General features: G+C 42.4%; 2 protein-coding genes across 3 annotated transcripts in view; one reads left to right on the forward strand and one right to left on the reverse strand.

The window, feature by feature from the left end:
• Positions 1–2,625: 2,625 nt before the first annotated feature.
• On the forward strand, positions 2,626–12,935 carry LOC146339676 (uncharacterized). The gene is made up of 4 exons (XM_084809950.1): positions 2,626–2,711; positions 6,672–7,130; positions 10,027–10,625; positions 11,434–12,935. Exons 2-4 carry the CDS (start codon positions 6,683–6,685, stop codon positions 12,286–12,288), a joined length of 1,902 nt encoding a protein of 633 aa, XP_084666076.1. The 5' UTR covers positions 2,626–2,711; positions 6,672–6,682; the 3' UTR covers positions 12,289–12,935.
• RANGAP1 (Ran GTPase activating protein 1) overlaps positions 12,458–16,581 on the reverse strand; it is a 35,152-nt gene continuing 31,028 nt past the window's right edge. For both annotated transcript variants that reach the window (XM_084809952.1, XM_084809953.1), the window contains exon 16: positions 12,458–15,695. In XM_084809952.1, the coding sequence (XP_084666078.1) occupies positions 15,626–15,695 (70 nt within the window). In that variant the 3' untranslated portion in view covers positions 12,458–15,625. The remainder of the gene's footprint in view (positions 15,696–16,581) is intronic.

Here is a 16,581-nt window from a genome sequence, read left to right on the forward strand (position 1 = left end):
GTGTGCGTGTTTCTCTGAGCAGCACCAGGTTCTGCGAAATGGGAATTTGGTTGCATGTTGTGGTGGAAAATGTGTGATTTGGCATTTGGGGCCCAGACTCCACCTCTGCCATGAACTCAGTTTCTTGGTCAAGTTGCTCGTCTCTAAGCCTCAGCAGTTTGCCTTCTGTGAAATGCGTGTTGGAGCAGAAAGCTGTAGGTTCAGAATAGTGGATTTTTGTTTTGGAATTCAGACCACAGCTCTGCCTTGTACTTGGGTTCTTGGGCACATTCATTTCTTTTTTTTAGCCTCACCAGTTAGCCTTTGGGAAATCAGCATTTGGTGACTTGCCACACCCTCCATGGCAGCCATTTTTTCACTGGGCAAGCCCCCTAGCAGCCATTTATGAGTGCCCACAGCCCTCTCTCAAAATTCCACCAGCCCGAAAAGGTTGGGGACCCCTGCCTGCCTGAAGGGAATGACTGGCTAGAACCCTGAACAGGAGCACTTATGTTAAGAGAAAGCATACAACTGTAACATTCTTTTTACAGGTCCGGCTTTTGGAGATAATACTGATCAAGCTCACAGGGCATTTGTAAGAAGTACTGAGATACTGGAGATGACATGCTTTGAACATGGTGAGATGCAATATAAATCATTAGCAATTGGTATTATAACAATAGTTGAAGGAATAAACAATTTCTTGTCAGCTTGACACCTGATGATTAGATTGCATCCAAGGTCCATCCTTCTAAAAAAACAACAACCCTTAGAAATCCTTGTGAGACTGAAGTTTTATAGCAACGTATGTAGCAGGTTACTGCAGGGTCTCCCCCTCTGGAACATAGAAATGGTTAATATGTTCAGCTTTCAGTGGCCTGGCCAGAGTATGGCATAGAATTGCCTGTACATGGAGGACACAGACCATGGCCAGTGAAGTGTTCTGAAGTGAACAGATGAGTTAGCCTTGACAATGATCAGGCCCACCCACTGGTTCATGGATGCATCAAGGGTAAGACAACATGATCCAATAAAACAGTGATCACTGTAGCTTTTAAAAAATATAGAATCCCCACCCCCAGACCAGAGGTGGACAGCACATGGTCTTTGGTCTAATTTCAAAAGCCTTCTGTAAGCAATCAGTTCAGACTTCAAGCATGAGTGATGTGTTTCTTCCATGGCAGCCCACTGAGTGGGGAGGAAGAGAGAAGAGGATGGCAGAGAAAAGGAGTGGCACAAAGAGAGAAAAAAGAGGTGGCCCCACTCACTTTTCGCTCTGGTCTTGCCCACTACTGGCTTTGGCCCTGCCCTGCCCACTGCTGGCATGTGGCTGTGATGACACATTACACCCAAGGGAATGCAGCCCTCAGAAATAACAAAAAGCTTGGCCACTTCTTATATATACTAATTGCAAATTCAGGTGCTGAGTTATGACAGCTATGTAGCCAAAATGGGGCTATGAGGAAACAAGAGGGGGATACCAGCATGCTCAAGAGAAGCCCAAGGTTTGCAGAAGCAGGGAAATATATTTAAAGGGGGGGAACTCTAAGGGGGCAAATACCCACAAAAACAGCCCAATGAGCGGGCACAGAGTGTTGGGGGCAGGGAGTGGAAACCTCAAATGGGGATTGGAAACCGAGTATGGAAATAGAATGGAGCATCCTGAAAGAAAGCATGGTTGGCTGGAACACTGAACAGGAGCATTCCACACTGAAAGATTTTGTTGCAGATCTCGCTTATAATAAATACATATTAATTCTTCAATATGCTCACAATATATTCTCAAAATATACAAATATTAAGTGTTTCCTTGAAACATTTCCTTAGTAGAAGCGATGGTGGCCATTATGCCTATTTTCTTTCTTTAAAGCAACTGAACATTTCTTAACATTTACTTTAAGTTTAATCCTATTCCAAAATCTAATAATAATGCCCCTTTTGCAGCCAAGAGGTAGTTGTACCAATTCTGGCCGTTGAGAGCCATGTTGTTATTTTATTCATTAGAAACACACATTAGAATCAAGATACTATTTTCCATTCTTATCCTTTTTCTTCTAATTTTTGTTATTACTGGAGCAACCAGTAGATAGTTCATTAACTCTCAATGTTTAGGTTTAACACTGTATATTTCAGTGATCCTAACAATACAATTAAAGGTGTTGCTGAGACTTCACCCAGTTATTTCCTTCATATCTTTGATCATATCTCTCCAGGGTTATTGTATATATATTTGCTTTTGAACTAGTGTGTTAAAATGTCACACGGTATCCAGTATTGGACATTGGATTAGATCCAGATTTAGGCGCATGCAACAGGACTGGCAGAAATTGATGCTCATGGAGCATCACCCAGTTTGGGGGGATGCCCCCTTCCAACCCCTGCACCACAGTCTACCCTGTTCAGAATGGTCTGAATAGTAATTTCACCTCTCTATAGTAACTTTTTTTTAAAGACAGTATCTATTATCTATCAAAATAGCACCAAGTGCTTTGAAATGCATACGTTCACTTACATTTTTTTGGCAACGTACCCTCCTTTTTCCCCAGCCCAGCTGTGTGACCCTTTTCACCACAAACAATGGGAGGAAACAATTGTACCTCAGTGCAGTTTCTTTCAGACTACATGTGGCTCAAGGAAGGCATAGGAAATAACAGAGGGAGAAGAAGCCAGTCCTGTCGCTCGTCGTTGCGGGACCAGCCCCAGCACTGGGTTCACAAGCAGCAACCCATCAGGTAAGGGGGATTAAAGTTCTAATGAATTATAATGAATAATTACCCCCCCCCCAAAAAAAGAGAGGATTCAGGAGAAACACAGTAGGAGAAAGTACTTTAAAATGTTATAGTCTGAATTGACACTATCCAGTCAAATTAAGGGCTTGATGGAGGTTCCCCTTTAAACAGATCTGTGTTTTAGCAAAGGGTTTCCTAATCTCAGACTATGACATCCATGTGGGGTTTTGGTTGTTTCACAGCCTAATGGCAGCGGGTAATGTTAAGCACAACTGGACTGCCCTTATGGATATGGGATTTTGTCTTTATGCTGGGACACACATTATGTATTTCCCAGCAACTCAAGTTACAATGTTTTGTTACTAGTATGACGCAGTTTCTGTCCAAGGAAGTGCACAACATTGCATTTAAATTCTTGTCAGGTTGACATGTCATAATTGGTGTTTGCGCAAGGGCCATCTTTCCTAAGGATGTGCGTATTAAGGCTGTGCAGATGTCATTGGCATCTATTTATTAGGGCCCATGATCACAGGTGGAAAATGACGTAGCTCTCCACCACATACTGAGCCATTTTATGAGCTGAATACTCCCCTATTGAAGTTTATTCTATTTTGAGGGTTTCCATCCCACCCCACAGCTCTAAACAGCCCCCAGAAATCTTTACAATACATCCTAAAACATAGAAATGACTACCAAGTACTACACTAAGAGTAGTTAAAAAATATTGAAAACTAATCCAAGAATGTAATTAAACAGCATCAATTCACTATCACAGCGCTTCTGTTCATCAGAATCCACCATTTGTGCCCACTGAAATGCCCGCAAATATTCACTGGAATGAAACAGTCTTCACTAATACTTTCCTACTAGCGCAAGCCTATGTATGGTAAACTTGCAAATAAGTCCCGCCATGTTCATTGGGGCTTACTTCCTAGTATGTGCATTTAAAATTTCAGCCTAAAAGCAAAACCAGAACTGGCACACATGAGTTTCATCAGCAAGAATGCCCCACCGTTTTGTGAACTTTATTTCCTTTTGAAGTGTTTAGTACATTGGAAGCTGTGCACTCCCTCCACTAATACAGTAAAACATAGGGCAGGGGGACCACAGGGAACGCAGTAATTATATTGAAAGAAGATACTGCTGGTTCTGCATCAACATTATTGATAATACAGTACTTGGTTAAATCTGTTTGTTTATTTGTTCAACCTTGAATGGCCTCTAACTCCCTTTACCCCTTAATGCTTGCAAATGACTCTAGGAAATGTGCAGGTCAGTGTTAAAACTATCTGATGGACAGCACTGTTATAGTTACGTAGACAGGAGGTACTGCTATTCATGTAGCCACACTGCACATCTAAGGTATCAGGAGGATCCTAGTCAATTTGCATACTAATCATAGCAGTAATCTATCTAATGCAGAATATGATATCCCAGTATTCTCCGTTTTAAGTTACAAGTGGAATTTATTTACTTATTTATTTCATTTCTATACCGCCCAATAGCCGAAGCTCTCTGGGCAGTTCACAAACATTAAAACCACAAAGCGCAGCATAAAATATAAAATATGAAAGCTTAAAACCACAATATAATAGTACAACCAGTGGAAGCAAGTTTCTACAGAGCTCTCTCAAATAAATCTACTTTTCAGGGCAAAGGACATAAAATTGGCCTCTATCCCACCATTTCCTGCCTTTCTTGGCTACAAGGCCTATTGATCTCAAAAGCCTGCAGAGAATAATAGCTTATTCTCACGACACAGCAGAGATCATTTAAAGCAGATGCTTTTCAGAGAACGGCCGATTGAAAGAGGGAAACCAGGAGCCGGAGGGTCTCATGCCAGCATTTCCTGCTCTCCAGATTGCTGAATCAGTATATTTTTAGCTGTAAATTTTGCCACTGACAGAACAAAAGGAGGAAACCCCGACCCCCTGCTGCTTGTGCTCACTGTGCTTCCAGAGAAGTAGCTGCGTTAGTTACAGAAAAACAACAGTCTTTTGACACCTTAAAGACTTCAAATGAAGTATGGCATAAGCTTTCCTGGATTCGAGTCTGCTTGATCAGATGCACGAACTCTAACGGCTTGACATCTAAACATGAACATTAATGGCTTGACATCAGGCTAGACTTTATAGAAGAGTGTGAATTAGGCCCCAGCAGCATAGGGAGGGTGTGACTGTGGCAAGAGGGAATTGGAGAGGATGTCAGCCACAGGAGAAAGGAGAGGGCACAAGATGGCCAGACTGACTATTAATATGTTATTGTCTCAGAGAGATGTGAAGACCTGGAAAAAGCCCAGAAAAATATTGGGGAAAAATGTTTTCCCCCATTTTTTTCTGAGGACCTTTTTGTTTGTTTTTTCAAAAAATTGAACAATTTTCAATTATGAAATATTTTATTTTAGAATGATGCGTAAAATATTTAAGATAAGGTGTTCAGATATTGCTACCTGGCCTTTTTTATTTTGTTTTTCAAATGCTCTCTCTAAGATTCCTAGCATAGTTATTTCTTCCATTCCTTATTAACCTTATTGGTAACGTATATTTTACTGATAGACATTTAGGGATGCTCCAAGTCATGCTCAATTTTCCAACATATGACTATAGAGTTACCACATCACAATTTTTGAAAAAATGTGCGTACTTGACAGTTAGGGTTTTGCTCTAGAGAGTCCTCTTTTGCTGGGCTTGTTCTGATTAGATGCTGTTGTCAATGACCGTAGTTCTAAAATCCATATGTGAGAGAAATACTGTAGGTTATCCCACTACTAATATACAAACTGATGAAACATCAGTTATCCCACCTACATTTTTTTTCTTTTTTAAAGTAACTTTGAGGCTTGGTTCTATGGAACTCACTGCCACAGTTTTTAATATAGTTCCCAATTAGACATCATTGTTAGAGAATGCTGCCTCAGCTATAAAACTTTTAATTGGTGCAACCAAAATAAAATCTCCTATGGTGTAGACATGGAACTGACACCACCACTACAGACCTTTCAAATGAACTAAAATTAAGTTGATTATTAAGAGGAATTGTTTACAAAAGGGAATAAACTGTCACTCTTCAAATGATAGGTGGAGATTGCTTAAAGGTTATTAAATTAAATATGCCTGGTTACCTTTCCTAATATGTGGTCATTTGTGTGATGTACCGAAACAGTTACGTTCTTAAGAAAGAATACTTGCTCGGGATCCCTTACACCTGGAGCGGGCAACTTGGGGGGCGTCTGGGGGCTGTTCCCCCCCCTAGGCTGTACTGTGTGGGGTGCCAGAAAAAAGATTACCGAAGAATGGCCACGTTAGCACTACAGAATGCTGCATGGGCCAAATTTATATTTTGATGCTAAATTCGACCCGTTTCAAATGTAACACTAACAGAGCCATTTATTTGGTTTAAAAGCTTTTTTTCCCTTTGCTGCGGTTGTGGGGGCTGCATGTTGCCCACCCTTGCCATACACAGATAAGTTATGCCTTTAGCTGCATCACAGTAGAAAGGGGGTAGATGCAAGCCCCCTCCTTCATGTTTTCAAACAACTAGAAAATGACCCTTCTGGGCCCATATTACCCAGGTAGATTGACTTAGGCAGTGTTTCTGTAAGGCTTTCCATCTGCTGTGGGTTGGCTGATTTCCTAGGGCTGCCCATTTAAAGCACTTTTGGTGTGCATATTACAATTACAGCACTTAGAAACTTATTTTAAAATTAACTGTGAACACCCAATAGCATTCAAGTATATAGGGTGCCTTCACACATCTTTGTCAAAGCACCCTCATGACGAGTGGCAAATCCTGACCATCATGGTAGGAAGGGTGTGGGAATGCATGCATTGGTGGGTGGGTAGAGGTCTGTATGTGTAACTCCTGCATATTCCTCTAGTAATTGATCAGAACTGTTCACCACATCCCTTTCTGCTAATTTCTCAAGTATGTAACATTTTTTCACCATCTGCTTTGAAATTACAGTGTGGTATGCTATGGCTCCACAGTGGCGTCTGGTCTTCACTTTGCCACTACTTTGGACTCTGATCCTGGCTCACCCAGAGCTGCTCCTGGATGGTTCTGAATGCCCCCTCAGTTGCAGCTGCTCTTTCCTGGAACGGTTCATTCGATGCTCCAATGCCAGCCTCTCTGCTATTCCCACTGGCCTCCCACACGCCACAGTGGAGCTCAACTTGCAGTTCAATGAGTTTGACAGCCTACTGGCAGCCTCTTTCCCAGATTTGCCTGAACTCACCACACTTTACCTTGGCAGCAGCCATTTGCGCCTAATTGAGCCTGGAACCTTTCAGGGTGTGAAGAATTTGTACCACCTCCATCTGGACAACAATCTCCTAGAAGAGATCCCAGAAGGGGCCTTTGAAAACCTGACCAATCTAATTTTTCTGCATCTGGAGCACAACCAAATCACTCATCTTTCACCAGGTATTGTGGTTTCTCCAACACCATTATGGTAATGAGGGCCATTCTTGCATCCCTCCTCTCTTCCCTCCTAGCTGTCTCAGGTTTCCACAGTGTAGAAAGGTTGAGGCACATGGAACAAAGTATAAATGAGTGGGACATGTAAGGATTGTTGTTGTTGTTCAGTCGTTCAGTCATGTCCGACTCTTCGTGACCCCATGGGCCATAGCCAGGCCTTCCTGTCCTGTGCTCTCTCCTGGAGTGTGCTCAAGTTCATATTCATTGCATTGGTGATGCTATCTAGCCATCTCATCCTCTGCCGTCCCCTTCTCCTTTTGCCTTCAATCTTTCCCAGCATCAGGGTCTTTTCCAGAGAGTTTTCACTTTGCATTAGGTGGCCAAAATATTTGAGCTTCAGCTTCAGTATCTGTCCTTCCAATGAGCACTCAGGGTTGATTTCCTTTAGGATTGACTGATTTGACCTCCTTGCAGTCCAGGGGACTCGTAAGAGTCTTCTCCAGCACCACAGTTCGAAAGCATCAATTCTTCGGCGCTCAGCCTTCCTTATAGTCCAGCTCTCACAGCCATACATTACTACTGGGAAAACCATAGCTTTGATTAGACGGACCTTTGTCGGCAAGGTGACGTCTCTGCTTCTTACTATGCTGTCTAGGTTTGCCATAGCTTTCCTCCCAAGGAGCAAGCGTCTTTTAATTTCATGACTACAGTCACCATCTGCGGTGATCTTGGAGCCCAAGAAAGTAAAATCTGTCGCTGCTTCCATTTCTTCCCCTTCTATATGCCAGGAAGTGATAGATTAGATGTACACTAACAGTTTACTTATCCAGAAGTTAAGCACAAAGCCTGCCTCGAATGGCTTAACTCAAATTGGTATGGTGTAGTGGTTCGAGTGTTGGACTGGGACTTGGGAGACCTGGGTTCTAGTCCCCACTCAGCCATAAAGCTCAATGGGTTACTTTGGGCCAGTCACAGACTCTCAGCCCAACCTACTTCACAGAGTTGTTGTTGTGAGGATAAAATGGAGAGGAGGATTATGTACGCCACTCTGGGTTACATGGAAGAAAAAAGGTGGGCTATAAATGCGATAGATAGATAGATAGATAGATAGATAGATAGATAGATAGATAGGCTTGTTGGGCCCATCCTATGAGCTTATGCTGGAAGCATTCAAACTATCTATTAATAAGAGACGAATGCCCCCACTCAAGAGCAGAAATACACTACGGGTGCTTCCAGGTGGAGGGCTCCCAGTGCTTCCTGTGAGAAAGCATTGTGCAGCTCTTCTGTCTTTATCTACAGTAAGAGAAAAGTCATTAGAAGCAATGGGAAAGCACAGGAGGGTCATGTTGAATACAATGTTAAGACATCCCTCCACCCTACGCAAAATTCTGTGACCAAGGCAGGGCAATGGTGTGATAAAAGCCTTGCCTGAAAGCACCACATAGCCTGGTTCACACATAACGACAATTCATGGGTTGTTGGACTCAAACTGGCCAGGCTGCACTGAAGGGAGTGAGCACACTGCCTCCTATGCACTTGCCGCTCCCATTTTGCACCTGCTTTCATTAAAAAAACATGGAAATGCCCTGTTCTTGGGTTGTTTGATGCAATGCGCAAACCCAGGACTCTGGGTTGTTCAGGAACAAACAACCCCAGAGTTTTAACCCAACAACAAAAGCAGATGCAAAGCAGAAGTGGTGAGTGGGTGGGCAGCAGCCCCAACTAACTATGGGTTGCTTAACCCATAGTTAGTTGTTATGTGTGAACTGAGCCTTTAACTATTCAAGGACTGGTCATCTTGTGTACATAATAGACCCACCAAACTAACCTATTCTGGTGCCTTCCCTGTTGACTTTTGTATTCCCTATGACACAAAAGGACATTTTTATTCTGTTGGTATGGGTTATGGGTTGGTATGGTATGAGAACAGGAAGAACAGTTGATATTCCTTCTGCAAATGTACAGCATTAAATGCTAACACAGAAGCATGTTTATTAAAATTTAATGCTGCAATATTACAGGAGAGACCAGGAGAGTAATTCTGTATTAAAATAAATACAATTCACCAGAAATGTGTGTGTGTGTGTGTGTGTGTGTGTAAAATTACATTTATATTCCTCCTTTCTTCCATTGTGGAACTCAAGGTGGCTACATGTGGTTCCCAGGTGGTCACTCCTCCAAGCACTGACCAGACCCAGACCTGCTTAGCTTCAGCAAGGTGGCTGCCATTCATGTTCCTTCAGACCATGCCCTGGGACAATAGCAGATAGTCTTTCCTGGGGGGCATGGACAAGTTAAACCTGAGATGTGTATGCACAAAGGAAAAAGAAAACATGGGTCACATTTGGGAACAAATAGGACAGACTTGTTGGACCTACTTTGCATGACGCAGCATGGGTCATCATGGGTTATTTAACCAACAAGCCATGGTGCCTGTGGGCGCTACTTTGCATATCCAATCCCAGCTCAGGAGTTGTTGTGTCGTGCAAACCTGGCGAGTGTGGGTTATGCAGGGGTTAAATAACCCTCATGTAACCCATGGTCTGTTTTAGGGTTATACGAAGGTTGTTTAACCCTCAAGCTTGCCGGGTTCACATGACATGACAACTCCCAAGCAGGGGTTGGATATACAAAATGGTGGCTGGATGTGCCATAACCTCACAGTGGGCTGTCGTGGTGTGCGAACCAGTTCACTATAACATGTGTGCTTCGGAGGAACCAGACACATGCCAGCATTCTTAATTTTATTTACTGAAACAATTACATGCTGGCTCAAGAATTCCCAAGAGGCTAAACTTTAGGTCTTGCCACATCTTTGTCTACAGGGAAAGAAGTAGGAGGAAAAACCTGAGGGTAAAAATAGCATGCCAGTAACCGTCTCTCTCGCTCTCTCTTCCAGGTGCATTTTCCTCTTTGAAGCAACTGAGCGTCCTAGACTTAAGTCACAACCTGTTGACCGAACTGTCAGACAAGACCCTTAGTGGTCTCCAACAGCTGCGCCAACTTCACCTCAGTGCTAACTTCATTGCCAACTTGTCAGCCCGAGCTCTCCCAGGCAGGTTGCGCATCCTCTACCTCGACTGCAACAGGCTGAAGAGTGTCCCAGTTGCCATCTGCAACTCAGTTGCACTCTCCAGCCTTCATCTTAGTGGCAACCCAATCAGGGAGCTGACTTCTGTCTCCTTTGGGAGGAAACTTGGCTCCTTGAGACAGCTGTTCTTGGAAAACCTGCCCCTGAAAAGCATCACCAGCTCGACATTTAAAAGGCTACGAAGACTAGAGGTCTTGAGCCTGAGGAACAATAGCTTGGCATCCCTGCCATCTCTATCATCACTGAAGTCTCTCTCTACTTTGTATCTGACTGGGAACAAGTGGCGTTGTGACTGCAACTTGATCTGGCTTCGTACCTGGCAGAAGAAAGCAATGAGAAAAGATCGCAGCCCAGTGGAGTGCAGTTCACCGGATGCCCTTCAAGGACAACAACTGGTGAATATAGAGGTAACCATCAGTCCAATTCACACTGACAGGTCAGAAACGTCGTATGAATAGGACTGTCAATTGTTTTTTTAAACATTTAGCTATTACTTGGCATGTTATTTTTAACTACCCAATTTAAACAGTTGCATATTACCAAACCCCTCACTACAAGTGCCTTTTGGAGGCTCTTGAAGGAAACCGCACATGCCAGAGTTCTTCCATTTATGCCATATTTATGGCATGGCAGCTGGGACTAAGCGTCACCAGGAGGGGTTCACTTCAGATGGCAGCTTTAGGACAGGAATCTCAAAACTGTCATGAAATAATTGGCAGTATGGGGAAGGGAATTGCTAATTCCACAGCCTCGCTATATTACTTTATTTGAATCTTTAAATCCAACTTTATTTGCCAGAGGATCAGGGCTGATACCAATATAAACAATAAAACCCAACCTTTTATTCTGGTGGTCCACCTTCCTCAACTTCTCTAGCAAGTCTAGGATATCTGCTCCTTTTCCAATTGTCCTGTGGACTTCTTTTGCTACCAACTTACATGTGGTCAGTATTTAATAAATGCAAGAGAGAAGAGCCCAAAATGTACTAATGAAGGGACTGCATTTAGCTGAGCAGCCAATGCGTAATTTGGCGGGGCAGGGGGCATATTTAGTTGTATTGATAGTTTGCTTTACAAGATAAACTTCACAAAAGGGTTTACAAAACTAAAGATATCACCAAAGATATATTTACCTTGGCAGGAAAATCACATTAAAAAAAAAATCCCAAAAATTCTTGTAAGAGGATTTCTCTCATATGTTTTTTCTTTTGCCCAGTTACAGAAACTGACTTGCCCACCTTTTCAAACTGATTTGGACACAATCAGCGTTTCTTCTGCAAACGTAGCCAAGGCTAGCCCTCCACCCAGTAAAGAACCTTCACCACAGGCTGCTACTATGCTTCCTATCACTGCTTTAATTACCAGCAGAATGACCTCCACCACAGGACCAGGTACTCACAATAATGCCAACACAGGACCAACAACTCCTGATAAACGTCATATACTGGAGAACCAGGACCCCTGCCTCTCTGACCAGATCAGTAGCATCAGTGCACGGACAAAGGGCAACGCTGCCCTGATGGTTACCTGGTCTTTCTATGGGAATCATGACCAGTTTGAAGTACGATACAAGTCTTCTGTGGATCAGCACATACTGCGAGTGATTGGAGGATTAACAGAGATTGAGCTTCATCCTCTCCAGCCAGGAACAGATTATAGAATTTGTATTATCCCTCAGAACAAGAACCTCTTCAAGTGTGTGGTCCCTACAACCCAGCAGTGCACATATGGGCATACTGGAGCGTATGCTTTTTCTCAAAACAGTAACGTAGCCCTAGGAACTGGTGTCGGCATCACACTTTTAGTTATGATTGTCTTGGCCTTGTTTGCCTTTTACAGGTGGCGGTTCCAATCAATGCGGTTCCAGCGTTACTATGATGAAGATGGCCCATCTTCTCAGAACCAAGGCATTACTCAGTCCAAGCTGACCTCAGAGTCTGTCTATGAGAACTTAGAGAATGACCAGCATATTTATATGACAGCTGCCAGCCAATGGCCTGAAGAGAAATTAGACTGCACTCCTATTGCCCCATCCAAATTTCCATCCACACCAACCTATGTTAGTCTCTGATCTTTAAAGCAACAAAAAATTTAATTCCAAGCCTCCAAGCTCAATTAATCATTTGCTAAAATGGCTCATCATTATGAAGAGCACCCATATTCCTTACGACTGTGGGTGTTGCTGATCTCTACATGACCATTAGATACTGAAGCAAATAGAAGACAGCCTCTCAGATCTGCTCACTGAAGATTTACTCAAAGAAACAAAGACAGCTTTTGTTCATTTTCACAAGACAGTGAATGAAATATTACCTATTTACTCATGTTTGCAGTAAATAGTTAGATGATTCTGAAAGGGGATCCATCTATATCAGTTACAACATCAATGGTCAAAAAGTTAGTTGAGGACGAAGAGGGACAATCAAGCAGAGAAGCCATCATAACTGCCACTGGAGCAGCCAGGACTAATCCATTCATCCACCATCTTGAGAAGAACTAATTGCTTGTATTTTAATCAAATTCCTTTTATGAAGGAAGATATTACCTACAGTTTATGCCATAACTTCTCTATTGATAAACAACAGTGCATGGATGGATGGATGTTTTTTAGTTTATTTTTTGGATGCAAATTAGGCTGCTGCCATCTGGAGCAAACCTTCACATTGTGTGTGATTGAACAACTCAGACTTGGAGCAGGATTAAACATTGTGTTGCAGATCTGTGATCCGTCTCCTACTATTTTTTTTTTTTTTAATGAAATGCAGCCTTGGGGCTGTAGGTGTGACCATAGCAGTGGTATGGGGGAAGGGGTGCAGAACCCTTTTCCCACAGGCTATTTTTATCATCAAAATTGCATCCCAGTTACTTTCGCATCTGTGTGTGTGTGTGGGAATTATAGTATTTTTCCCAACATAGGTGGCAAAGCACCCTGCGAAGAGAAGCTGGTCCCCCACAGGCCAGTTGCAAAAATGGCCTGTGAGGAAAAAGGTTAAAATAATGTGATCAAATTTGCAGCCCCCTGACTGAATTTCTTTAAGAAAATTGGGAAACTAGTCACAGATATGTAGATGGGCAATAGCTTTTCAGAGAGTTGAAAGTGAAACAATGGAGATGTTGTTGTTCAAAGTGCACACACTCTTTTCATTTGCCCTGCTTAGTATATCTACCCAAAACAGATTTGGGGGCTTTTTGAAAAATTGCAAAAACCTACAGGGACCTGCTTGACAAGGGTTAATAATAGCTTGACAACAGTGGTTGTTTTTGTAAACTGCCATGGACACTTTTTGGAGACTTAGGGTATACATTTATTAAATAAATATGTATGGACCACCCACAGCCCTACCTAGACTAGTTAGTCATGACTAACGAGTCCCATTCATTTCAGTGGGTCTACTCTAAGTAAGACTTTAGCTGGATTCTACCCCCAATCTCATAGATTGCTCCTTCCACAAATTTGGGAAAATACCAAATGCAGCTGGAATTATCCCATTGGACCAGTTTGCACATCCCAGCAGTAAAAGCTGCATTAATTAATAAGTGCAGTACACAAGCAGCTTCCATTTTCTGTCAACAACCTCTGAATGGTGGTTGTGAGTGTGACATGCAAACCCAGACCAATGGGTTGTTTAAGGTCTAATCAACTCAGCGCTTAACGCAACAACAAACCACAGGTTAATCGCTGTCATCAGTTAACCAGCTGGGCTGATCAGAGGTTGTTTACAGAAAACAGAAGTGTTTTGCCACTATAACATGCAAACTGGTTAACTGTTTCTTCATGAATGGTTTGCTGCATCCAGTTCCATTTTCGTGAACACAGAAGTAGGTAAGAGCCAGTTGTATTCCTTTGGTGAAGAAAAGAATAACTGTGTTATCAACTATAGCATTCAGTGAGCAATGAAAGAATGCAGCTTAACATTTTCATTCATAAATGATTAAAGCAGCAGCTGAAAAAAGATACCACTTCCCCAATTAAAATAGTCACAAAACTGAAAAGATATATAAATAAAAGCTGGTATTTGCAATACTGATACTATCCACAGAGAATACACGACTGAGCACCATTCACTTTTGTGGGGAAGTAAGATTTCCCTACTTCCCAGTCCTCTTCTTTAAGCAACCCACTAAGAAGGCCTCCCATGCAAGTCCCATTGACATGAATGGCAGGTGTCCTTTGTCGTCTTCTTTTGCATGGAACTTACCAGGAGATTCTTCTAAAAGCTGTTGTCTCCTAACTGATTAAAAAAGCCCTATTGCTCCGTCACAAGGGTGACTGGAGAAAATCGATGAGAAGAGAAACTAATATGCAACATGCTCCACACTCTTCTCATTTTGAAGCAGCTCATAAAAAACAAGGTCATCTGTTAAAATGCTAAAAACTTTGAAAATGGAAAATAATTGGATGACAATAGAATTGGACCATACATATAGCTAAAAAAGGGAGAAAAGTAGTCACTGTTTAAGCTGTATGAAGGACTCTCCTTACTGTCAGCTCTGAATCTGCTCAATGAGCCCAATTTCCATTTATGAATGGAAAAGGTGAATTGATAGAATCTGCCATTTCATACTATAATTCTCCCCACTTTAGGGGTAGCGGAAAGAGAAAGAATAAATAGAAGAAGATTCCAAGGGAAGGCAAAGTTGATTATGCTTATTCTGAACCAAACCTATTTTAATTGGGCACACATTTATGTATGTGAAGCAATATCACTAGCAGTCTTAGGCAGGCCGCTAGAATCTGTTGTGTTAGTGGGAAATGCCAGTGAACAGGGGTGAAAGATTACATGTGCAAACAAAGCAGGTCATGAAATATCCTAGTTCGGAGGAGATGCATCCCCCACACTCACCACACCCCAAAACGCTGAGAAACAGCAAAAATAGTGGCATTGCTTTATGCTTGGTGCCGGTCTAAGAAATGAAGGGAAAAACTCAATACTGAGTCCATAGCACAATGCAGAAATAAACCTAGATTCAGTATTTTACTGTTATCCCAAGAGAGATGGTCCTCTAACAAATGGCACAGTTTGAGACATTAGGCAACGCCTAAGTCCCAGCAATGGTTGAATTCGGTAACAGAAGTCCCAGCTTAACAGAAGGCAGAAAAGCTGAGGGAGAACCCCAAAGAAAGAAAAACACCCTCCACAAAAGAGAGAAATATTGGGGCAGGCAGAGTCCACTTTGGAAACGGGGAACTTAAACACAACCCCACCCCAAAAACAATGAACACAAAAACATTAAAAAAGCACATGGCAGAGTTCCTCAAAGTTTGTTATAACAGAAGGCAGCCAGATATCCTGGTGACAAGACAGGCAGAATGTTTCATCCATAAGTCCTGATATCTTTGTCTGCTCTCCATCTCAGAGCACTCTGATGACAGTCCTATTGCAGGAAGGGGCACAGCTGCCTCTGTATTACAGCTGGTGGAGGGTTTGTAGCAGCAAGTGGCGGGCAAACGAACAGGAATCCAAAGCACGGTTGGGTCTGCAGAAATAAAATGGAAATGAAAAGCGGATGAACATTCATTTCGGACCTTCCTTGAATTTACATTTGATCGAGAGATATTCTCAAAAGGGATAAGATCTGCCATTCTGCATGACAAGAGCTCAGATAACTAGCCCTGGAACCCACCACAGACAACTCTGATCACTAGTTGCTTAGTGAGGGGCAATGTGTAATACAGAAAAAAGTTTGGGGGCAGATATAGGATCCTACTTGTAGCAGGAGGAAAGCAAGAAACAAAGAGGTTCTGCACTGGGGTAGTCTGTAAAGGGCATCTCTTAAATATGCACATTTACATATTCAACAGTAATTTGGGCAACTATGCTTTGTTGGCATCAAGCCGTGGTATTAGCAAGCAGCATTGTACCTACTACAGGAGTTAGATCCATGCAAGCAGCTAGATAAAAATTAAGGGTGCAATCCTATGCAGGTTTAGACAGAAAAAATGCCTACAACTCCCAGCATTCCCAGCTAGCATGGCTGGCTGGGGAATGCTGGGAGCTGTAGGCCTTTTCTCTGTCTAACCTTGCATAGGATTGTGCCCTAAGCCATTTAGCTTTCTATGACTAGTTTTAATTTTTTCGCCGCCCAAGTTTTAGCCCCATTAGGAAACTTACTTCACTAAATACAAGTGTGTGCCATAACAGCAGAAGAATACTAACTGGTGAGATTTGCGTCATACCCTCTTCAAAGTTGCCCCACTTCCTTTTTTCATTGGAAAACAAGCTTATGTCAAGCAGATGTGATTTACTATATTATTCCTGTCCCCATACCCTCCACAAACCCTGCACAGTCATTCAGTTAAGGATTTCTAGTGTCTTAAATGTATTTGTGTATTTTAGTGTGCAAACAGGACAATATTATAAAC

This window comes from Heloderma suspectum, chromosome 7, assembly GCF_057233095.1.
Source record: "Heloderma suspectum isolate Gila_16-S chromosome 7, 16-S_ref, whole genome shotgun sequence".
Taxonomy (NCBI): domain Eukaryota; kingdom Metazoa; phylum Chordata; class Lepidosauria; order Squamata; family Helodermatidae; genus Heloderma; species Heloderma suspectum.